The sequence below is a fragment of the Electrona antarctica genome, assembly GCF_951216825.1.
Source record: "Electrona antarctica genome assembly, chromosome: 1".
NCBI lineage: Eukaryota > Metazoa > Chordata > Actinopteri > Myctophiformes > Myctophidae > Electrona > Electrona antarctica.
In genome coordinates this window covers 59,876,435-59,901,433 of record NC_136806.1, presented here as the reverse complement: position 1 = coordinate 59,901,433, position 24,999 = coordinate 59,876,435, and the positions used below count along the sequence as shown (strand labels likewise).

The window sequence follows — 24,999 nt, the reverse complement described above, 5'->3', positions numbered from 1 at the left end:
AAAAAATGGTCACCGTGTGAATATGATCAAATGGGACAAACAAAAGCACTGGTTAATAGCATTAACAGGTTTCAGCAGCATGGCACTGACAAACGCCGTGCTGGGGCACGAGACCAGCGACTCGCGTCCAGCTCTACCGTCATCTGGCAGGGAGGAAACAACAAACACATTGTGAACAAATAAACAAAACATTGTGGTGTTAGTGCGGGTAAACTGCACACAAAGGACCCAATTCTGGAGTGAGGCTCGGAAGACCAACTATTATGTTAAAACGACGTAGATGCAAAGTAAAAAAAAAAAGAAAAAAGAAAACAGTGAACACAGAATTCTGGATTAAATCTGGCAGAAAAAAGACCAAAGAAGGATGGAATGGAATTAGTACAGCATTCCTAATTCTGTACAGACAGGACGGAAACATTTTAAAAAGCTTGGGAGCTGGTTAGAAGAGGCGTTTTGGAAGGCCAGTGAACAACAGGTCTATGCACATGTAAAGAGAGAGAAAGAGAAAGATGTTTGGACCGTTAAAACCCAGTAGCACCAAAGGACCCTCAGCCGCACCGAAACGCCAGAATGACCCTGCGACGTCTTAAAGGAGCATTCAGTGATTTGGGTGATTTGAAAACCACCCAGTCTGCCCCGGTAACAAAATGTGCACATGCACACGCTCTACAGTGGGGGGGAAGTGCAACAGCATGTGCACCAAGGCCCACCCCCACACATGATTGGAGGAAGGCCCCTCTCATCCTGATTGGATGAAGGCTTTGCCACCCGCCAACAAAACTGAAACTAGGGTTTTTTGACCCCAGGGGCTCACTGGGGACAGGGAGGAACTCCTTATATGGTCAGCACACTCTATAGTAGGGATGATTATCCAAATAAAAAGAAAAAACAAGTGATATTTGAATGAAGCGAAATCACTGAATATACCTTTAAAACAAGCACATTAAAGAGAGCACATTCTGAATGTAGGGCAAGTGAGCGAATCTTATCAGAAGAGATGCATGCTTGTTATTTACAAAGAGTGAGACCCGAGCGAGGCAGACAGGGAGCGCATTGAGCAAATAAAGTTATCCTGAACGGTTCATGCTAGCCACCTGGATCATCCGTCGTCCCCTTATCAGGTTTGCCGGGTGTCTGCGCCCTGCCCCCACCTACTCGCGTGAGGGAGGAGCTTCTCTTCTTCAGGGAGGGGCCTACGGACAGGAGAGTTGAGTTATGGCCAATCGGGTACAGCGAGGGCAACTGCACAGCCTCTCATGAGTAACCTTACAAACCTTGTGTATTTAATTTGGCTTCATTTCATTATTTTATTACCAATCAATAGGCTGTGGCTAAGAGCAGCTCATGTCCAACTGGAAATAGATTGTGCCTAAATGTGTATGTTGGAGTCATGAAGCTCCTACCGAAAACCAATTTGGAGCTGTATCAAAGCATCTACCACATTCATCTTTCTGTATCTTTGTCATAGCGCTCACTAAAGCTAGTTTAAACCAGTTTGTCCTTAACAGGACAGTTCTGGTCAAATAGTTGCAACAGAATAGGGTGGTGGAGGGTATATGATGGTATAAGTTGTATAACCATACATAGAACCACAATGTAAACAAGTCAACAGGAGTTTGTTTTATCTTTTTAGCTCAAAATGTCTGACTGTACCTCGTGCCCTTTACATTTCTGTCTAATAAAGTATTCAATCAATCAGTTATTTGTATTGCATACATATACAATGTGGATGTTTCTGCAGTGGTGATGATGTGAATTTCATAATTCTAGTCTGGACAAATTCAATATTGTTTTCAGTCACAACATATATCCGGCATGCCTATAGTTTTTTTTAATCTTTTAGTCAAAATATTTTATGTAGAGATGTCCCGATACTGTATCGATATCGGGAAAAGTATCAGATCGGCCCCTATTTGTCATATCGGGTCATATCGGTATCGGCGAATATGCCAGTCTAACCACCGATCCGACACAGGGGTAAGGGGTTGACACAGGTAAATAACATGTGGAGTTTGCTTTGGAGTTTCCCAAACTGCAAGTGCACATTTGAGTGAGGAGTCTGCTATAAACACAACACGAGATATATAGCTAGATAGCTATAAACACAACATAAGATCACAACACTGGTATCGGTATTCGGTATCGGCTAACACAGAAATTGAGATCGGGAGCGAAAAAAGTGTATCGGGACATCCCTAATTTTATGCCCTCAACTGTGTTGGGTTTTCCCCTGGTTTTGAATATTGACTTTTTTGGGTAGATGGAGAGCACATGACATTTGTGTCGCATGTGAATAAATGCAAACGTTCCAATAAAAACAGTCAATAATGTAATGACATTTACGTGAGCAGTGGTTGAACTCTCACTGTCTGGTTGGTCATTCAGAATGATCGTGTGAGATTTATGAAGCAAATATTAGCTGCGAAGGCAGTGCAAGTGACCACTGCAAACAGTACTTGCTCAAACAGTATTTAAAAGACACCAATTGGCATTTTTGAGTAAACTATAACTGTAAGTTCGCCTGCCAATATAATCTTTGGCAGCATTCGGAGTACGTTTTTTTGGAGAAATTCTTAGCACAGGCCAGGGTGCTACTTCATTACGACACGGGTAACCTTGACAAATTGGATCAAAATTAGAGTATACCCACTCCTCCAAACACGATTACACCACTAAATAGTAGGCTACTGTTATTGAGGAATGTCGACTGGAAGCTTGTCAGCATTTAGTGGCAATGCTACTGCAAACAGAATTGGTACAGCTAGCCCCAGAGCATCTAACAAAAACAGACACTTGCAAGCTGACTCAACAAAATGTAGAAAAAAGCTTCCACTGGACATTATTTTGGAGAAGAAAAAAACCGACCTTTTTAACCCATTTTGGGCGCGAACTCCTTTTGGCGTTAGCATTATGTTATGCTTTAGCTATTGAAAAATAGCAGATCTACAAGCTCATAGCGCGCCACCGAGTGGCGCGCTATGAGCTTGTAGGTCTGCTATTTTTTGAAAAATCGAAGAACGACTGACATAGAAACATAGCTTTTTTCAGAAAACTGTCAGGATGTAGAAGACATTTTTAGAATCTGATCTCAGGTCAAAATGGGTTAAAGTTTACCGTCTCTCTGGCATGCGCTCTTCCCTACTGTACACCACCGAGGTTACGGATATCCAGATCGAACAGATATTCCCCGACATGTACAGATTAATATCTCTCTGTGTAATGAGAATATAGAGTGGGTCTTCTGCACCTGTCTGTTCCACCTTTTTGCCGTCCTCCTTATTGGGCTGAGAGCCATCTCTGTTGCTAGGCAACCGGTTACAAGACGCACTCCTCCTCACTCTACCTGAGAGATGACGATGAGATGATGACGCATTGAAGTGACATTGTTGTTTTTTTGTCTTAGTACTCAATGACACAGTACTCCGACGCGTTTACTGATGCACGCGCACGCACACGCACACACACACACACACACACACAAACACACACACACACACGAGAACGCTGCAAGAGGAACCTGCTAGTGGTATTGTACTATACACAGACGGGTTGAGATGTAGGGAGAAAAACTGCATGTCAGATAAGAACCAGCACTGGGCCGACCTCTAGGCCTTCAGAAAGGAAAAAAAAAGAGTTAAGTTTCTGATGATTATTGCTAACGCAAAAAAAAAACAAAAAAACATGAATACTGCTTGTTCTTGTGAATCAAAATCGGACACGATTTAGACTGAAAAAGGGGAAAACGGAATGAACATGAGTAAACATTTTTAAAACATCAGTTCTTCATCACAGCTGAAATAAATAGTCTTGATATCTGCGTGTCTGTGCACGTTTGCACGTGCAGTGGATGCAGAGGAATCAGGAGGAGGAGATCATGCTGATTAATCCATTGATACCTGGAACGCATCCATGTCACGTTAGCGTTAGCGTTTTAAACATTATGTTATAATTTAGCTATTGAAAAATAGCAGATCTACAAGCTCATAGCGCGCCACCGAGTGGCGCGCTATGAACTTGTAGGTCTGCTATTTTTGAAAAATCGTTAAAATGTGCCTCAAATCTTTCCGAAAATTGTCATGATTTAGAAAACTTTTTTTTTTTTTAATTTTGACGTCAGGCCTGAATGGGTTAATCATTAGCTGGGAGGACAGGAGGGGACAGACGTGTCACCAGTCTGGGGGGGGGGGGGGGGTCGGGGGGGCTAAACCACTGGGCTGGTGCACCAGATCTCATCACAAGACCCAACAGTGGATGCGTTTACCTGCCATCTGGCTAGACACAATCATGCCATCACATAAGGGTGCCAAGTTATCCAAGGTGACAGACACTATACAGTATATCTGTCATAAAGAGTGATATCTGGAAAAAGGGCAAAAATCTACAGATTATTCGAAAGATTATTTTAAATTGTGTTAGCGATGTACAAGTTTGGAAACATTATTTTAAATTGTGTTAGAAATGTACAGTTAAAACTAATTCGACAAGCTCTACTGCTCCCCCCCTTATTCACAAATCTGATTCCAGCATTTAAAAACAAAACCCCACTGGCACACTTTGTTGAACTGTGCTATGTGGACACAAATATCCATGCTTGGGGCTGTAAACATTTGCTAGTGCTTTCGGGTGACATCGGCCAACTCTAGGGGGTGCTTTACTTTCACTGCGGCGTACAGTACAGCACAGTACAGTCTGGAAGAAACACAGTCAGTGGGTTAGGAGGAGACGGTACACGGAGGACGGATGAGGCGGAGGGGAGGGAGGGAGGGAGACTTACTTTTGTCGGGAGATTTGAGAGCGAGAGCTGCGGAGGATGAGGAGAGGCGCTTGTTGATGCCAGCCTCAGCCGCCTGCTTCAGGTTCATGGTAGATGTGGAGCGTTTGTCCACTGGGGAGGGGAGGGGAGAGGAGGAGGAGGGAGGGAGGGAGGGACGGACGGACAGACAGACAGGGGAAAGGAGGGGTTTACTAGAGAGCTCGCCCATTGGAGGAGGGAATTTAGTTGGGGCAGACTGTGGGAGGGATTTTCACAAGGTCCTAACACCCTCCACAGTAGAATCCTCAGTATTCAATTTAACCCATTTTGACCTGAGATCAGATTCTAAAAATGTCTTTTACAGTTTTTTCAAAAATAGCAGACCTACAAGCTCGTAGCGCGCCACTCGGTGGCGCGCTAGGAGCTTGTAGATCTGCTATTTTTCAATAGCTAAAGCATAACATAATGCTAACACCAAAAGGGGTTCCCGCCCAAAATGGGTTAACTGAGTGTAAACATTTCCACACTCGTTCATTTTGGGTCACATGCCTGATGGGGCAAAATTCAACTTCATGCGGGCTGTGCACGCGCACACACACACGCATTCGTTCTTTTTTTAATAGACTTCCCTCGTGTCAGTCTATGCGATAACATTAAAACAAATCCATCTGGTCCTTGGTCTTCTCAGAGACGTGTCCAGGAGCCATAATATTATTCTTCCTCAAATCATCTCAAGGGGTTGGACCGGACACCTTTGTGAGCCGCATTTGGCTCGTGTGCCGTCAGTTTAGCTCCCCTAACTCTAAGAGTTACATTACCACTGAGGATTCTACTGTGCAATAGTGAACAAGTAAACAGAGAAGCTAAAAGCTAGCTAAAACAATCTAGCATGATGATGCAACATGATGGTACACAAAAAGGCTGACAGGCTTGAGATCAAGCTGACATTCTGCGACATCCATGTGATAAAGCGGTACATCCAGGTACCAAACCAAAGCCATTCCAGCGCCATAGGGCAGGCACACAGAGAGGTTAGTAAGGACGGCTGTAAAATCCTGTACAATAATAAATACTCAACTGAAACAGTCCTTCCATTCCACAAGCACAGAGCCTTGACAACAACAAAAAAAATAGCACCACGTGAGACAAGGCAGTTCCGTGACACGCATAGTCATCCTGAGTTGTGTTGTGTTGTGTGTAGTGCATTTCCGTGACCCCGGCACCTGTCACCTTGGAAAGTGCTTGAAAATTAGTGAGAGAGAGAGAGAAACCTGGGAGCCTAATGCCCCAAACAGACAAAGAGAATGCAGGCATCAGACTTAACCACTCTCAACCTTGGCGTCTCTATTTTGGGCATGTCGTTACATGCGAAACCTTATATATATATATATATATGGTGCAAACCACTCCAACAACTGGCTTTGTACCCGTGTACCCGTGTTCGTACCAAAAAAACGAGCATGGTCACTGACATTACGTCAGACCACAGCTGATCAGGCTATATAAGACCTTGCACCACTCAGTTCACACGGGTGTGATTTTTTTTTTTCCTATGGCGAGTTGTAAAATAGGGCTCAAGTGGTTAAGCGTGCTTGTTAGCATGGTGACTGCCGGTTAGAATGCAAGCGAGCATCCGTGGGAAAGACAACGGTGTGCCGCTACATGCTAGCGTTGTGCTGAAAAACCTTTGAGGGCTAATTTATCAACAACCACAACCTTGCTCTTTCCTTGGGGGCTTTTCTGGCGAAGCAGGGGAGATTACTATAGCTACTGGTGACGAGGCGTCAGAGTCTCCTGTAGGGTGGTGGGGGGAGGGGGGGGGGAGGAAAAAGAGCTCTCAGGTGACGAGCAGTAGAGCACAACAAAGAGACCATAACCGTGTCCGTGGTTAGGTTTCGTCTGGTCGACACCTCCAGGCGGGGTCGCCTGCCGCGGGCCGCCGCGGGGCAATCCAATTTTAAAAAAAACAGTGGTGAATTTGAAAATGACAAGCTGTTAAAAAGCAATGTTCAAAGTACAACCAGTTTTCTTTTCACTATAAAACTTTTACAATATACTGTTAATACCCTTTCTAATTGGTGTTTCTAATTAATGACCTTTGTTAGAACCGTTTACAATAACATTCTGGGCAATTGTGTGCTTCTAATTTTGTGGGAACAGATGACAGAAGGCCGTTTCCCCGTTTCATAATGCCCCTCTTGCAGTTCTGACATGAACCTCATCAAACACCTTTGGAATTAGCCTAGTTCGCCAAATGGGAACTAGGCTTAATCGCCCTCAACATCAGTGTCTGACCTCACTTATACTCTTTTATGACAGAATGGAAGCAAATCAATGCACATTAATGACACTACATGTTGGACAATTCACTGGAACAAAGGGCACTAATTAGAAAAGGAATTATAAAGGGGTGTCAAATGACTGTTGGTCATATAGTGAACAGTTTCTTACAGATCTGGGAGGTGTATTTGCCCTCCGTTCGAACTCGAAGCGTCTGCAACGTCCCGTAAGTTGTTCTATAAATTGCAACGAACGAGACGCTCTTTTTACCTGTGCGTCCATCCAAGTCCCCGGGCAGACCTCCCCAGGACCACCGCTTCTGTCTCTGCTCCACCCGCTGGCTGCGCTCCAACGTGCGACGCATCACTGCCTCGTAGTGCTCCTGCAGCACAGCACAGCACAGAGAGAGAGAGAGAGAGAGAGAGAGAGAGAGAAACGCAAGTCATCCTATGCAAGTTGTACAGCACGAACAGTGGCGTGCACAGATAGACACTAGGGGGTGCTAGAGCACCCCCTGCCCTTTTGGCAATGTGCCCTTTTGAAAAAAAAAGAAAAAAAAAAATACTTTATTTTCTCTTCTTTTTTTTTGATTTTTCAAAAATAGCAGACCTACAAGTTCATAGCGCGCCACTCGGTGGCGCGCTATGAGCTTGTAGATCTGCTATTTTTCAATAGCTAAAGCATAACATAATGCTAACACCAAAAGGGGTTCCCGCCCAAAATGGATTAAGGCAACCGGCCGGTTCCACGCGCTGCACAAGGTGCCCTTTTTTAACTTGAGCACCTGCCCCTCTAAATGTCTGTGCACGCCACTGAGCACGAACCTGTCTGAAAAGGAACTGAATTGAACAAAATGCAACGCAAGTCTATGAATAAAGATGTGACTCAGTGACAATCGTGTGACTTTGCTATGCATTAACCCTGACATTCCCTTTTTTTTCCGCATGTCAACACTTTCCCAAAGTTTTCAAAATTCTTAGTTCAAACTCAAAAATAAAGTTAAAGAAATATAATAAAACCAAATTGGCGAAACTAAACGATCTAAAAGTTCACCAGCTTGCATAAAATAGGTTGAATAGGCTTCAGTGGTTAAAATAGCTATACGTAATAAAATACATTTTTAATTACTCCCAAAAAGTGTCTCTGTAACACCTCTAGCTTTGTCATTGGTCCAAAATTTCCCACAGCAAATGACTAACCAACCAGGAAGTGGGCAAACATTGGGGCAAATTGTCAAATAATACAAGAAAGAGGCTAACATTGTGAAAATTACAACGCCGAGGCAAGGCACTTTGTGCATGTAGATCGGCAATTTCCACAATAAATATCTGTGGAACCGAGTCAAACAAAATGTAATGCCTCAACTCTTACATTCCAAGTGCTTGTCAGGGTGGGAGATGCCAAGTTCAAATATGATGATTTGGGGGGAAACGCCAGTTCAAATATGATTATTTTGTGGGGCCGCGGCCTGAAAGGTTTGAGAACCACTGCTCTAGAGCCCAGCCCAGCCTAGCCCAGCCCAGCCCAGCCCAGCCCAGCCCAGGCTAGGCTAGGCTAGGCCAGGCCAGGCCACTTATAGCTTGGCCTTGCAGCTCCTTGTGTGCCAGACGAACCTTCTCCTCTTCCTGTTTCTGTTTCCTCTTCTCCTCCACGGCAGAACGTCTCTGCTCCTCCTTCTTGCGCTGCTCCTCCACCTTCCGCTGTCGCTCCTCCATCTGTCGCTCTACTAGCAGCTTGGCCTTGCGCTCCCGTTCCAGGATCTGAGACTCTCGCAATGCTGACCATGCGCACATTATGGTCACATTGTGTGTGCATGAACACAAAGAAAAACAGATCACAGGGACACTTATTAGACTCATGTTGCACTGACTGTATTGTCTTGTGCAGCCAACTCATTGGTCCGCCAACGACAACCTACCTCAAACCCTAACCTAACCGTAAACGCAAGCACGGAGCAGCGCATGTTCGCCAACCTCAACGCATGTTCGCCAACCGTAATCCGGTCGCCAACCTTAATCCGGTCGTTTTCCGCATGTCGGACCAATGACCGGTCGGAAAAGCGTACGGACCCCGCCAACTCACAAGACCTCTTAAAACCAACGAGCCCCAAAGCATTAGCCCTCAAGCTATGTAACTGCTTTGTGGCAAATGGCCTTCTCAGTCATTGCACTATAATTGATGGGATGAGTCTCTGGGAAAAATGGGACCCATAAAAACCTACTCTTGGCTAAAACCCAAACAACGGGGGGCTTTAATGGGGGCATTTCCCTGAGGATGTTAGCTTAAATGAGGAAGATTAGAAGCCACAACATCTTTGTTTCCTTAGATGTGTTCATTTTCTCACTGGGAAATCAGAGGAAGAATAGAGTCCACTTATAATAACACTAAATCAGCAAGTCATTCTTGTCTGTAGTACCTACAGTACATGTTTACAATGCTGCCATACCTTTATGAAACTTTAAAAGGAATGCACGTGTTTCAGAAGTACCGACGCACTTGCCCAGGCGCACTCCATGTTCGTATGCGAGACGGTAAAGTTACAGTTTCGTAAGACGAGAAAACGACTAGATTTTCTGTTGGGGTGTTTTCTCCGTTTTTTGTATTCTTCATTAACCATGTGAAAAAATAAAATCTCCATGAATTCAAGGCATCATGGGGTGATTGATAGAAAAGTTGTTATGGAGGTAAAGAATTCCTTTAAATTGTAATTTCCCATTTTTGCCAGGACACCGGATCATATTCAGTGCGAGTGTTGGTCAATTGGATGCCTTTGAATTTCGTCAAGAGTTTAAGACATGTATATCTGAGCTACTGAAATCATTCCCTCACCTTGATGTTTGTCTGCCTCTTCCCGTCTTTCCTTAGCCACTCGGAGACGGTCGTCTATCCTAAGTGCGGCACCGTCGATGACTGCAAACGCACACACACGCACACACACACACACACACACACACAATCAAGACACCCACATTTACCCTGACTGCCGTTGTCATAATCTGCACACCAATGCAGATCCACCATGGATTGCGTGGATTACAATACTGTGCTGTGTCATGCAGACCTGCAGAAGACATCTGACACATTGGGCAGATGTGTGCACGTGACAAAGACATTAATGGGATTTGCGGGGCTGTTACAGTAATGAGAAGATGAATGAGTGTAGAGTACAGTGACGCATATCGACAGCCAGGGCACTGGGACCGATACATAAAAGCGTTATGTAAAAGGGTACAAATATGCCAGACTGTGGAGAACAACAACAGACCAACAATTTCCATGTCGCCTTTGACAACCTTTTTTTTTAAAAGTGGCAATCTGTACCGTTGACGACTTTGTCATTTTTTTTGTGCACAGACGACCCTCAATTATACCAACCGTAGGCGGGTGTTGTTTCCGTAGGAGAGGAGTTCATTCCGCAAAGGGGGGGCGATCCAAACATTCCCAGTGAATGGTGTTCACTCCCGTTATAACCACGATCTTTAGCGGCGATTTTCTCGGAATCTTTTCTCCATCCGCGCCTGGATTGGCAATTAAGCGATATTTTGACTATCACCGCTTCTAGCAGCACCGTGAGGAGCTCCAGAGTCAAGACTAGCTCAAAAATGGCGGATCGGGATTCTGTGCGAGTGCTTGCGTTTCCATGGCGTTTTGAGCGCAGAAGGGTTCTGGGGCACATAACGTAACTATGTTGTGCGTATGCGCGGCATGGAAAGAGTTAAGTGGAGGTACATGGGCCTGGGCCGTAGGCTCAGCGGTCCTTGGCACCTTGGCTGGTAATCCAGTCTGGCAGTGTGCCGCGGGTTCGACTCTCGATCCCCATTTTCCGGTCAGCCTACTGTCTATCCCTCCATAAAAAAAATATATATATATATATAACCCATTCTGGGCGGGAACCCCTTTGTGTTTTAACTAAGCATTATGTAATACTATTGAAAAATAGAAGATCTACAAGCTCATAGCGCGCCACCGAGTGGCGCGCTACGAGCTTGTAGGTCTGTTATTTTTGAAAGATCGTGAAAATGCGGCACAAATCTTTGAATATATATTCTTTTTTACGTCAGGACCTAAATGGGATAAAATAAAAGGCGAAAGCCACAAAAAACATTTAAAAAAAATAGTGGTGGAGGAGGCGGCCTATGAGCCTATGGTATGGCCTATGGGATGCGACTGTGAATGTATATGTTACCTGGCCGCGGCCCTTGAGGTTTAGCGGTTGTGTTTGCTGCTGCTGCTGCTGTTGTAGGTCCTGGACTGTTCCCCAAAAGGCTGCGACGCTCCTCTGCCTGCGCCTGCGCAGCTGCAGCTGTAGAGTAGGGTGCACACAATACAGACTTTAGTCCCAGTGCATCGTGCCTAACAATGTCGTCAACAATGTGAATGTCCTTTATCAATGATACAGACGAGATGCTTTTTTGGAAACGAGAAGCTCAATGCCGTTTGCTTCATTCCTATGTTTTGTCAAACATAGGAATGCGAGTTTTGGAGAGTTCCAGCGGATTTGAGGCTACAGAACAATCTAGCTATTCAGCCAGCCAACCGGCATTACCCCCCCCCCCCCCCCCCCTCCCCACACACACACACACACACCCCCCTCTCCCCTCCCCTCCACACCCAGGCCTGGCCCTGTCTGTGGCTAGCCATGTACTGCTCTGTGCGACATGCTGGGGGAGATGTGTGGCCCAAACCAAACCATGGCACAACGGGCTGAACGTAGAAGGAGAGGAGATGCAAGACAGCCTTGGCAAGTTGACAAACAAACACTTGCTAAGTTAGCTTCCTCGTATCCAACTGGTATGCACAAGGCAGTGGCAGTGGCACAAGCACAACGCAGGCTATGCATGTGCACACACACACACACACACACACACACACACACACACACACACACACACACAGCTTTTGTTGTTGTTGCTGGAACTGAAAGTGACTGCCCACAGCCGATGAACATTAGTTGTACTATTGGCGGGTCGGAAAATTGCACAGGGCACAAATTGCACAGGGCACAAATTGCACAGGGCAGATATGACAAATAACTAAATATGCAAAGACATCACTGACACATTTAACACTTTTTTTTATATAATTTTTTCCCTTCCAAAAATAACCTTTTCATTTTTTGGGTTTCTTTTGGAATGTACAGTATGGACATTTTTCAACATGGAAACGATTGACGATTATCTAACATATAATTAACCCATTTTGGGCGGGAACCCCTTTTGGTGTTAGCATTATGTTATGCTTTAGCTATTGAAAAATAGCAGATCTACAAGCTCATAGCGCGCCACCGAGTGGTGCGCTACGAGCTTGTAGGTCTGCTATTTTTGAAAAATCGAAGAACCACTGACATAGAAACATAGCTTTTTCAAAAAACTGTCAGGATGTAGAAGACATCTTTAGAATCTGATCTCAGGTCAGGTTAAGTGAATGTCTATGTCCTAGGCCCCTGCTCCTCACTGGCTCGTCCAGTTGACATTGACCATCCCAGTATGCAGGGCATCACAAAGCGATTTTTTCCCAAATTTTTTGTTGCGGCTTTTGCCTTTATTTTATATTTTTTATAGAAGGACAGACAGTAGGCTGACAGGAAATGGGGGGAGAGAGAGATGGGGGGGGTGACATGCAGTAAAGGCTGTCGGGATCGGGAGTCGAACCAGAGTCGAACCACACTGCCAGACTCGGACTACCGGCCAAGGTGCCTGGACCGCTGAGCTACGGCCCAGGCCCCATTTTATCAATTTAACGCTGTCAATTTATTAGTGAATAAAAAATTCCCATCGACTTATATATTAAAGTATTTTTCTCTCAGAAACCGTAAGAGCTACAGTTACAACACTTGGACGGGAGGTTCATAATAATTATTAAAATTAATGTAATGAATTACATCAGTCGGCCTCAAGGTGGCGCTATAACAGCCCACTTTACATTTCGCCATATCTCACACATTAACCGTAAGTCGAATCAGCTTCCAAAGTTAGTGGGAGGGGCCTATTTCACCAAAAAAGCCACAAATAACACAGAATGTCCACCCCACATTTTACACATGTCGAGGGTGGTTTAATCCACACAGAGCCAAAAGCAATTCCATTTTCATCCATAGGGGGCGCTGCAAATGCGAAATGTGTTCATGCTTTCTGGGGGATAAATCACCTCCTAAATTACTTACACCTGATCACAGGGGTGACTTGACAGTGCAATTGGCTACATCTAAATCAGTGGAAGGGGCCTATATATTTCCCAAGGCGTGTGCCATCGAGCAAACCACACTTTGCAATTTCCCCAGAATTGCACCTTTCCTGTACTACGATTTGTTTGGTTAGACATACCAACAGTCCTACAGTCATGAGTCTGACACGTGACCCTGGCCTATACCAAAGCCAAAACCCTAACCTAACCCTAACCGCACACGGACGCCACGGGTGATATTTAACCTGCCACGGGCTAGTTTAACCCATTTTGGCGTTTTAAACATTATGTTATAATTTAGCTATTGAAAAATAGCAGATCTACAAGCTCATAGCGCGCCACCGAGTGGCGCGCTATGAGCTTGTAGGTCTGCTATTTTTGAAAAATCGTAAAAATGACGCACAAATCTTTGAATATATATTCTTTCAGAGCGAACGTTTTTAACTCAAATCCTTGCTTCTGAGGGGTTCCTGGAACAACATATTTTCAGATGGGGGTTGGTGGCCAATTACATATAATTTTTGGGGTCCTTGACATGAAATATTGAGCACCACCGATACAGAAACATGAGGTATTTCAGAAAACTGTCAGAATTTAGAAGACATTTTTTTAATTTCGACGTCAGGCCTAAATGGGTTTAACCTGCAGCACATGTCGGGATCAACGGTGTTGTCGGACTAATGACTGTATAGGTATTAGGTATGTCAATTGTCTGACCAACATGCCTCTGAAACCAGACTGATTACACCTCAAAATACATCAGTTAATATGATCCATTATCTATTTAATGGCATTACCCACGTTGTACATCATTTGGTGTTCATATAATTAGATTTTGAACGGGTAAGGACTAGTCTCAAATAATTGCCATTAGGCGATCATGTAATAACTGTGACAGGCCTAAACAAGCCCGTTTCTTTCCGTTTGGGAGATAGCGCCAGTAGGCTACTGCAGTGTCAACACATTTTATATTCCATCAAATATTGAGAATAAAGGGTTTGAATTAAAAAATGACTATAATAATAATAATAATCTGCCTACCGAAATAGTTCTTGCATTGGCCTTGGGCCCCTGTAACCTTGTACGGCAACTAGCCTTGTGACATCACATAAAATCGTCTGACTGACTAGTGAGATTACACTTCCAAGTTATGCCCCTCTCTTGCAGTCTGCACTACGCAGAAAACCCTGCACTGAAGGCAGTCACAGCACACACACCATGGGAGTGACACGGGTCACACCACAACGTCACTTCGAGATTAAAACAACGTTCGCTCTGAAAGTATATATATTCAAAGATTTGTGCCGCATTTTTACGATTTTTCAAAAATAGCAGACCTACAAGCTCGTAGCGCGCCACTCTGTGGCGCGCTATGAGCTTGTAGATCTGCTATTTTTCAATAGCTGAAGTATAACATAATGCTTAGTTAAAACACCAAAAGGGGTTCCCGTCCAGAATGGGTTAATGTAACCAAAATGATAGTTAATAACAAACTGATAATAGATCAAAATCTATTGCTTTGAAAAGGCCATATGCTAATGATGGCCATTTGACAGTTCACAAAAATCAGACTCGTCCAAAGAAAAAAAGAAGGAAGGAAGGAAGGAAGGAAGGAAAAAAGGAAAAAAAAAGGAAGGAAGGAAGGAAGGAAAAAAGGAAGGAAAAAGGAAGGAAGGAAGGAAAAAAGGAAGGAAGGAAGGAAGGAAAAAAGGAAGGAAAAAAGGAAGGAAAAAAAGGAAGGAAGGAAGGAAGGAAGGAAGGAAGGAAAAAAGGAAGGAAAAAAGGAAGGAAAAAAGGAAGGAAGGAAGGAAGGAAAAAAGGAAGGAAAAAGGAAGGAAAAAAGGAAGGAAAAAAGGAAGGAAGGAAGGAAGGAAGGAAGGAAGGAAGGAAGGAAGGAAGGAAGGAAGGAAGGGAGGGAGGGAATTGGAGAAGACGTGATCAGGATCTACTTACAGCCTCAATACTTCTCTTTGCACTGAAAAGTGTACGCGTTTGCCCTTGAGATAGTGCTGCTGACAGAGGCATCATTGGTGGTCATGCGATATGTGCCCCGCTATTGATGACACTCGATCTGCGGGTCAGTGGTCTGAGGTCCTCCATAATCACAGAGTGTTTCCTAGCTGTAGGAAACAAACTAGAACCTCTTAAGCCAGAAGAATTACCCAAGTACCTAAAATACTGCAGGTTCTCACTGAAAAAAAGCATTGTCACACATAGAGCCGTCCCATTTTGACAGTCTGTAAAGAGAATGTCACAATGCCACTTCTTCCTTCCTCATTGCAGACGGGGCTATGTCAAGAAGGAAAGGGCATGTTATGTTCCATGGCGTGGCATGGGCAACTGACGCACTCGGTAAGCAAACCGGAGCCGTTGGTTTGATGGAATGCATTGCAGTGAATGGAAGCCGCATGGACATGGTCGTATGCTATGAACAACAAAACACCGACCTTTGTCATATAAATCGGTTCAGGAAAATAAAGTCATATCACCCGTTCGATTTCTTGTTTTTTTTGTGTGCACACCATGTCATTTTATTGAGGCATCTAAAATGCACAGAGCGAGTTTCTGACTGTGAAGTATGGTACGTCATCACGAGAATAGAGCGTCGCAGTCCCGCCCCCTTTCATGACGACGCCAGGCCCAGGAAATAGTTCCCAATGCATTTTTCCTCATAGACATTTCAAAACGTATTTATTTAAAGACCGTATAAGCATCGTACAAAACCAACTCTTGTCGTGACAAATCATGACAACAAACACTATTTTGGACCAAACAAATAATTACAAAGAAGAAAAACAACAAAAAAAAGTGTTGTAACCTGCCGTTTTCTTCTTCTTTCTAATTATTTGTTCAGCCCGAAAAATAGTGTTTGTTGTCATGATTTGTCACGACAAGAGTTGGCTTTGTCTGCGGCGTAAACGTCTTTAAATAAATACTTTCTGAAAAGTCTATGAGGAAAATGAACGGGGATTTATTTTCCGGGTCTCTCGAGGGGGGCGGGACTGCGACGCTCTATTTGGGACGGGTTTGTCACTTATTGACAGTCTGGCGATTATTTTACAATTATTCATACAGTACGCTTGTCCGTCAATGCATTCCATTGAACGTTCGGCATTAGTTTGCCTCCTAGTACAACAAAATACGACAGCAGGAATTGCCACTTTCCAAGAAAGTGACGTCCTTTCCTTCTTTGCAAAGCCTTGATTGCAGATGAGGAGACGACATAATAATATTAGAAGATGTGACCCACACTCTACTCCACTATCATCTGGGGAACAGTGGTGACAAACTGACAATGGGCTCTCCATTACATGAGGTGACCCTGACTTTGTTCGGGCTGTCAAACTATACTTTGCTCTGAGACTCTGCAGTGCAAGTGGAGGACAACACGGTGTGTGGAGTGGGAGAGAACACAAGAGAGGAAATGCTCAGTGTCTTGCCCGCCGCCAGCATTAAATCGCGCATTGCCAAGGTTTTATCTTATTTTGAAGAGCCAAATATCCTTTAACCGCATGTTACAATGACAAAATGCTGTGTGGTGTCTTGACCGGTTGTTGTTCTCTCGCTCGGTGCAGAAAATAACCCGACCGCGATTACAGCGCCTGCCGTCGGCCGTTGAAAACGACATTCCTTGCGCCGATTTGGAGATTTGGAGCATTTGAACACGGACCACTGAATGCAAGTGAATGCGCGCGCATCTTCAAAATGGCCACTGTCCCACTTGGACTGTTGTGCTAACGAACGGTGGCTAACGATACGATCGGATCAAAACATGGATTAAAAATATAAACCCCTGGATAACGTGGCTAAGTGTCTGGCAGGCTAGACGATTCATTTAACACCGTTTTCTACGGTTCTGGCAGGCTGCGTGTTTTAACCCATTTTGGGCGGGAACCCCTTTTGGTGTTAGCATTATGTTATGCTTTAGCTATTGAAAAATAGCAGAGCTTGTAGGTCTGCTATTTTTGAAAAATCGAAGAACGGCTGACATAGAAACATAGCTTTTTCAGAAAACTGTCAGGATGTAGAAGACATTTTTTGAATCTGATCTCAGGTCAAAATGGGTTAACACCGTTTTCTACGGTTCTGGCAGGCTGCGTGTTTTAAGAACAACCACGCTGGCTATCAGCGCAGAAGAAACAAATCTAAGAAACGAGAACTGGTGTGGGTCCTGCACACCATCGTTTGTGTAGCTCAACATAGAGGAGACATAATTTCATTTTTTGCCGTAAAAGTGAAGTCAGACAGTCACTCATTTACACACACACATAAACGAACATAGCAGCATTGAGCTAGTCATTAGGACAGGGTTCCCCAATAGGCCATTTGCAAATGGCCCGCGGAGGGCCCCCTTGTGGCCCCTGGAAGAAAAAAAAAAAGGTTTTTGTTTTGTTTTGGGGGGGGGTGTCCCAGATATAAATGGCATTAAATGGGGGTCAGTAGCGTATGCATGTCAAACTGGGCACCCCCTCAAGGACCACTGGTGGTCCCCGGACCACTGGTTGAGAACAATTATTAATTAATGAATGAAAAAATAAAAAACCCAATTTTCCGCGCGTGCGGACTCGGCCCCCAGCGTGGTTCCCTAGTCAAAATATGGCCCTTGAGGAAAATCAATTGGGGGACCCTGCATTAGGAGGTGATCAAAGCTCCATGGTTAAATATCGTATTATTTAACAGAGCATGGGACAGTCTTCTCAGCACAGGATAGTAAAATGAGGATGGGGATGGTGCTGAGCTGACAAGTCCCCCTCTCCCCAGGCCCCCCAGCCCACCACACCCCAACCCCCCCAAAAAACAAAACAAGACTATTATCTATGTATTCTGCAGAGAGACATGAGAGTGCTCATCGGTCAGAGAGGATTACACAGTGGGTCAAAATCTGTAGCTAATCCCCCAGAGGAAGTGTAGTAGTAGGTCACTTTACTCTTGCTCTCACGCTCCACTCAGTTGAATCCATTCCAACCCCTACTGCTAGGAGGAGCAGTACGTACTGGGTCAACTGGGCGGTTTGACAGCAGAGAGGATGACTTTTTGTTTTGGGTGTGATGTGTTGTGATGTGAACCCCAAAATGAACTCACTACTAGACGTCGTCACTGATCAAAACTGCTGATGATTGCTCCTTGGTATCATTAGATTTAGTGTTATGAGCATTATATTTTAAAAACAAAATCACTCCTGTGTGAAGTAAGGGGCGCTATATTAACCCATTTATTTAGGCCCGACAGCGAAATAAAAAAAACGTTCGCTCCGAAAGAATATATATTCAAAGATTTGTGCCGCATTTTTACGATTTAAAGAAAATAGCAGACCTACAAGCTTGTAGCGCGCCACTCGGTGGCGCGCTATGAGCTTGTAGATCTGCTATTTTTCAATAGCTAAACTATAGCATAATGCTTAGTTAAAACACAGAAAGGGGACCCGCCCAAAATGGTTTAATAAAGCCTAACTCATGTTGATTCGGTGATGTAATGGTGATGTAAAACAAACGGTGCCAACACAAACATTAAGCGCCATTATGACAATATGACATAATGAGGTACATTATGACATGCATTTTCCCTTCATTGTCAATGGCCTTTACAAAACAAACATTGAACTAAAGACAAACATTAAACCTGTGTATAGGAAAAATGGAAATCCATGCTTCCTCGAGGGAAAAGAGACAATTGAATATAATGGTGACTGTCACTTATCTGTAGGTCTGGTAGGGAGAACAGTGTTTTATTGGGGTCAGGACTGAACTGATGATAATGGATCATAAACATGTTTAAACAAACCCATATCTTTCTAGAAAATAAAGAGACGCCAATCTCTCTGTCACATCGCAACAGTTACTAAGCGACACAAAGATTAGCTGATAAGGGTTTCTCAATCAAGAGCAACTCTGCAGCATGCATTGCAGGGTGAGGGAGATGGATTTGTAAGAGAGTAACAGGAATTAATTATGCATCTTTTGCATTTTAACTCTATATACACCGTGGTAAATTTAATATTAACCCATTTTGGGCGGGAACGCCTTTTGGTGTTTTAACTAAGCATTATGTTATACTTTAGCTATTGAAAAATAGCAGATCTACAAGCTCATAGCGCGCCACCGAGTGGCGCGCTACGAACTTGTAGGTCTGCTATTTTTGAAAAGTCGTGAAAATGTGGTGCAAATCTTTGAATATATATTTCAGAGCGAACATTTTTAACTAAAATATTGGCTTCTGGGGGGTCCCTGGAACATCATATTTTCAGATGGGGGTCCGTGGCCCAATAGAGATAATTCTGGGGGTCCTTGACATGAAAAAGGTTGAGCACCACTGACATAGAAACATGGGTTTTTCAGAAAAATGTTAGTTTCCTATGTCCAAAATGGGTTAATACTATCAGCCAATACATTCTCTTGGCAGTGCGTTTTTGGGGTATTTTGATTTTATTCTAAAATTAAGTCTGTGGAAAGATAATGGCTTTTCCGATGCAAATGCAAGACTTGCAAACAAATAATGAAATACCGTAGTATACTAAACTAATGAACTGGAGTTGTATTGGACAAGTGACTAATCTTGGGGACGAAAAGGAACTGAGACACGCCGACAACACAGGAAAGCAAATTGGTGAGTAAAGTGCAGAGTAGGTAAAAGCAGTACACTGCAAGAAGAAAAAAAAAGGGGGGAAAAGCACTGCGTCTCAGCTGCAGGCCCACAACACCTTATGTATACTTAGTTTAGGGCGCCGGTGTCTTGCACCCAAAAACTATTCATACGCTTTATGAGCCACCTGCATGAATGACAGGTAAGTGTGACTTAAAGGAGAATTCCATGCTAGAAGGCTTTCTTACCTTTATTTGTAGTTGTTACGTCCCCACCAAAGAGGTCCAGGTGTTTTGTGCAAAAGCACATTATTGGCTATTTCCCCTACCATAAGCCCTCAATGAATTGAATTGCATTGAATTGGGCAATAGCCAATAATGCACTTTTGCACAAAAGAACACCTGGACCTCTTTGGTGGGGACGTAACAACTACAAATAAAAAGGTAAGAAAGCCTTCTAGCATGGAATTCTCCTTTAAAACACGCTCACCTAGTCATCTCCAGTAATTACAAAGGCCAGTATAACAAGCCTGGAATTCAGTCGGTCCTGTCGCGAAAGACTAAATGTGAAATTGTGAATAATATAATAAATGATATAATGAGTACTCTCCACCGACACATTATCATACACGATTCATGTGTTGATTTTGTCCCTTTACAAGCAACAGGGAGCGATTTGTTTTCCTCTTGAGGGCCAGGTGTCCTGGTGGATGCTGATTCAGGGGACTGAACGCCTGGCTCTCTAACAATCTCCCATCGCTATGGAGACATGCATCGATACTAGTTAATAAACACAGATTTTAAATGCTGGCCAAAGAAACAGAAAGTCTGTGAGATTTTAGACCAATGTTGGAAATAATAAGGATCAAAACCAACCTGTCCATTGATTTGTCATCAGCATAAATCAAGCTTTCATTCTTCACTTAGTATATAAAATGGCATCAACTGGGAGAAAAGCTTAGAAACACACATGCCTGGCGTTTTTCCCATGTGCATCGATTTATAAACAGGACTCCATCCTCCAGGCTGTTTAGTTACTATGGAGGCAGTCGCACCAGGGGGTGGGGGGGGGTCCTGATGACTCCACTTTAGAGGCTGGACAGGAAACAGGCTAGGCCAGTATTAGCTCACACAACAACACACAGCAGGTCTACAAAAAAGAAAACTAACATGACCACCAGTGAGGAGCTGTTCATTTCTTCGTGTTCAGAGAACAGCAGCAGCAGTCAAGCATAAATGTGAAATAGGCAAAAAATATATACAGTTGGGTGCCACCGATATTGTCCCTTATCATTTTACCCATTTAGGCCTGACCTCAAAATTTAAAAAAATCCTTCTAAATCCAGTTTTCTGAAATAAATATTTTCACGATTTTTCAAAAATAGCAGACCTACAAGCTCGTAGCGCGCCACTCGGTGGCTCGCTAAGAGCTTGTAGATCTGCTATTTTTCAATAGCTAAATTATAACAATGTTTAAAACACCAAAAGGGGTTCCCGCCCAAAATGGGTTAACTGTCCTTTTGCGCAGATCACGCAAACCTCAGCAAAAAGAAAAGGACAATATCGATGGCCTCCAACTGTATGCTTGTTAGGCTTTAGCAATTGAAAACTAAGTTACACACAAACCGCCTCATATACACAAGACAAGAGTCACAACTGGCATGCATCTCTGAGGCAAGACGGGTATGAAGCTAGATTGTTTTTCATATCGAGTCTACATTCAGTCATCGTTCCATACTCATAGTTGGGCGCTCGGTCAGGTAGCCTACCCCACGTTAGCGAGAATCTGTAGGCATGGACAATATAGTAGACGAGTCAGTTCGGTTTGTCAGTGGTAGACTGTTGCCCCCTCCTCCTGTCTGGGAGACCAGCTGCAGCAATCTGTGCCTGGAAGCATCACAAAGGCCTCAAGTAGACAGGGTCTCACTCTCTACAACACACACACACACACACACACTGCTGAAGAACACAAGCCTTCGGTTCACACAGAAGAACCTTGCACTGATACTTGCGCACACAGCAAATCTTCCATGGGATTACTTCGGACAGGTTCGCGCAAAGGTAAGCCTGGGCTATTTCCGGAACTAGCTGCAGATAATGACAGACATGTCCCCATCCCTAAAGTTACTCCCACAGGAGTTGTCTGCGTGGGACTCAGTCAGCACGGTCCTCAACCAGGTGTCATTGGAGCCCATGGTTGGAGCATGGGGGGGGGGGGGGGGGGGGGGGAAGTGGAACACATATCAGTTGGATATGGTAGTATATTACCCATTAAGATCAGTAGTTCTCATACAAAAATTGCAGATGTACAAGCTCGCAGCACAGCATGAAGTGATGCGCTTTGTACTTGTTATATCTGCTATTTTTGAATAGCCAACGCAAAAAAAAATCTAAAACGACGCAGCTTTCCTGGTTTTAATCTGAAAAATACAAATGGATACAATGCAGTACATTATATTGCTTCTGGGGTGAACTGACTTGCAATGCAATCCACACAAAAAACAAATAGATTCAGTATTCAAATGAATGTTTGCATGAATGCACACTTTGGACAAGCACACGGCGTGCGTGTGTGTCTTGCGGGAGGGGGGGGGGGGGGGGGCAGCGAAAACTATGGCAACGTGCCGCTCACCTCAGTAAGCAAGGTTAAGTTCAGGGTTAAATGAAAGCAGGGGTGGGTGGGTGGGGCATCTCAGTCCTGCACGAGTCGAGAGACTATACCAAGAAATCGAGGCTGGTCCGTTTCCTCCTTTGGTTAACTCCGACCAGCTCAGAAATATTTGTCATGCTTTCGATTCTGCAGCAGTGGAGGCTGAGCCAAGAGGGGGGGCTAGCCTTGCAGTTGTGACTCCCAGGCGTCTGATGATCTCCCTTCATAATAACAGGGTGCATTTGCTCCTCGCTCGCATTTTTGTGGAGATGACCATGCATAGGAACTGTTTAAGGTTGGACTAGGTTAGATTCCAGGCATAATGAGGCATTATTCTATTATTCCTTTCAGTCTGTCTGTCTGCACTCTGCAGGCTGAGAGATTGAGTGGTTTGGAGTTGAACTGTTCAAAACTGCCAATACCAGTACCACCCTCTCCTCGATAACTACACAGGAAGCCAGGATCACATTCACAACCAGTCACATTGCTTCTTTTAAACTGGCTGGATATTTTCACAAAGCCACGAATAGTGGGTGGAATGCCGTTTCCAGAGTCAAATAGTGAATGGGAAATAGGGGGAAACAGGATGAAGAATAGGCCTACTTTTACTTTATGTTAGTTTTAACCAAGAACAAAAAACAATTACACCCAGAATATACAAGAAGCCTCCCTTGCACACAAAAACATTAACAAATATTCACCCCGTCCCTAAACTGCAGCTTGAGTCAAAACAAACTGGGCATTCAGATATTCTCTGATGCAGACACAAACAACTGTGCCATTGGCTTCCACTAAGGAAGAGGCCATGGTTGAGGAATAGATGAGAAGCTTTCAGATAAATTCTGCTAAGCAACAACAATGCCACTTACAAAAACACACAACAAAAAGCTTTATTTTTTTGACAACATCATTGTGAAAGGTACTATACGATAGTCTCCGACCGGGTGGGCAGTAAACAACAACTCTTAACATTGCATCCAAGACAAGTCTTGCAGCTTAAATCATATCTCTCACCGTCTGGACCTGCATAGTGCAGCTTTATCTACAAATCAGGTCAGACATTGTTATATGGCTATGGCTAGCTGCCCTGTCTGGATGGGACTGGGATATGCCATATGTCAACAAATATGTTTCATTGTTGTGGGTTAATGACTATGGGATTGAGAATAGCAAGAAGACGAGCTAGAAGAGAGCCTTGAGTAGAATACTATGACATAGTAGGCCTAGAGTTAAATAATTAATCGGACTAGCTGCTATTCTAGTAGTCTGTACACAGATGACGACTGCAACACGTACTCTTGCCATCAACTATTTGTGAAGAAGAAGATGCAGTTTAACTTCGAGCATTTTGTCACATATGCTAATAAATCCCCATCCAACAGTATCCTCAAAAACAAGACAAGCATATGCTACGAGTACGAGGCAATACTTCCATCTTATCTGGTTCCAACTTAAAATGTTGTTGCATATAATAACTGTCGCTTAATTAGACTCTGGCGCCAGACTAATGTCTGATGGTATGTCAAACGAAACGATTGTCTTGGGACACCACACGAAACGTTGGCCCTGTGTAGTTAGTTATAGGCATTAGGCAATGATTTGAACAGATTAAAGTTAACCAGCAAAAAAGCAAAAACAATGAACCGAGTCGACGTGCGTCTACGTTGAAAGGCAGCAGGGTGAATTGGTCAAATGGCTGTGTAATGTGTACTATGGTTAACGTGAACTAGACTGTTTAGTGTTTAGAATGAAACAATGTTGCATAGTCTTACAATAACAGATTGATTACTGTTACTTTTTTTAGATGACTGTCCACTAGCATGAATGTTATCTGTAGCATGTGGCTGTATGACTGTTACGTTGACGTTACTAACTAGATAGAACGAGGACTTCCACCCTCTCTCTGTCCATTGTTGTCAGCAGATAACCGGCCGGGAACACCGGCCAGCTCAGCTAGCCACGGAAGCTAACCCGTTCGAACTCCCTTCAAATAAAGCGGTACCGGCGTCTATTTCCCGGCTGCACAAAATGTCACAAGTAGTTTGGACTCCGTTGCGGTTGCACAAATAAGTGAATTTCTTACCCATTTGGGCTCGTAAGCCTTTGAGAGACGATGAACCCTCCGCCATTTCTGTGAAGTTTGCGTTCTCTATTTTTTTTTCTTTTTTTCCCCTAAAGCAGAGGCGCGCAACACTTGGCTCGCCGGGTAGAACGACGGCGCGATTATGAATCCCACCGACGTTCTAGGTTAGACCAGAAGAGTTACGATATTGAGGGGGCAGAAACCGAGCGCTCGAGCGCTGTTCATGCAGCCTGAAAGGGGGACAGGCTGGAGTTGGAAATACATTGCTTTCAACGAGGGCGGCGCAAATAAGAGCTACTTTAGGCACGTGTGCAACATGACAACTGTTTTAAAGTATTGCACAGTGACAACTAAAGTCTCTTTAATGTTTATGTTGTAGTTTTACTACAAAACAATCTAAAATGAAGGGATTTAAGATCATTAAAGCTGGGCTGTTGCCTGGGTCCAATGCATTTCTGCCTACTTCCGGTCC

The 24,999-nt window shown here is 44.0% G+C and overlaps 1 protein-coding gene across 6 annotated transcripts in view; it reads right to left on the bottom strand.

The window, feature by feature from the left end:
• Nucleotides 1-24,660, bottom strand: part of map7d3 (MAP7 domain containing 3) — a 50,595-nt gene extending 25,935 nt beyond the window's left edge. For 3 of the 6 annotated variants that reach the window (XM_079527109.1, XM_079527110.1, XM_079527112.1), the window contains exons 1-9: nt 24,528-24,660; nt 11,220-11,336; nt 9,863-9,943; nt 8,647-8,810; nt 7,304-7,415; nt 6,470-6,547; nt 4,775-4,885; nt 3,248-3,343; nt 1,095-1,193 (exon numbers count right to left, since the gene is read on the bottom strand). In XM_079527109.1, coding sequence (XP_079383235.1) covers nt 1,095-1,193; nt 3,248-3,343; nt 4,775-4,885; nt 6,470-6,547; nt 7,304-7,415; nt 8,647-8,810; nt 9,863-9,943; nt 11,220-11,336; nt 24,528-24,573 — 904 coding nt within the window. In that variant the 5' untranslated portion in view covers nt 24,574-24,660. The remainder of the gene's footprint in view (nt 1-1,094; nt 1,194-3,247; nt 3,344-4,774; nt 4,886-6,469; nt 6,548-7,303; nt 7,416-8,646; nt 8,811-9,862; nt 9,944-11,219; nt 11,337-24,527) is intronic. The other 3 variants (XM_079527111.1, XM_079527113.1, XM_079527114.1) reach the window with 3 other exon arrangements.
• Between the last annotated feature and the right edge of the window lie 339 nt (nt 24,661-24,999).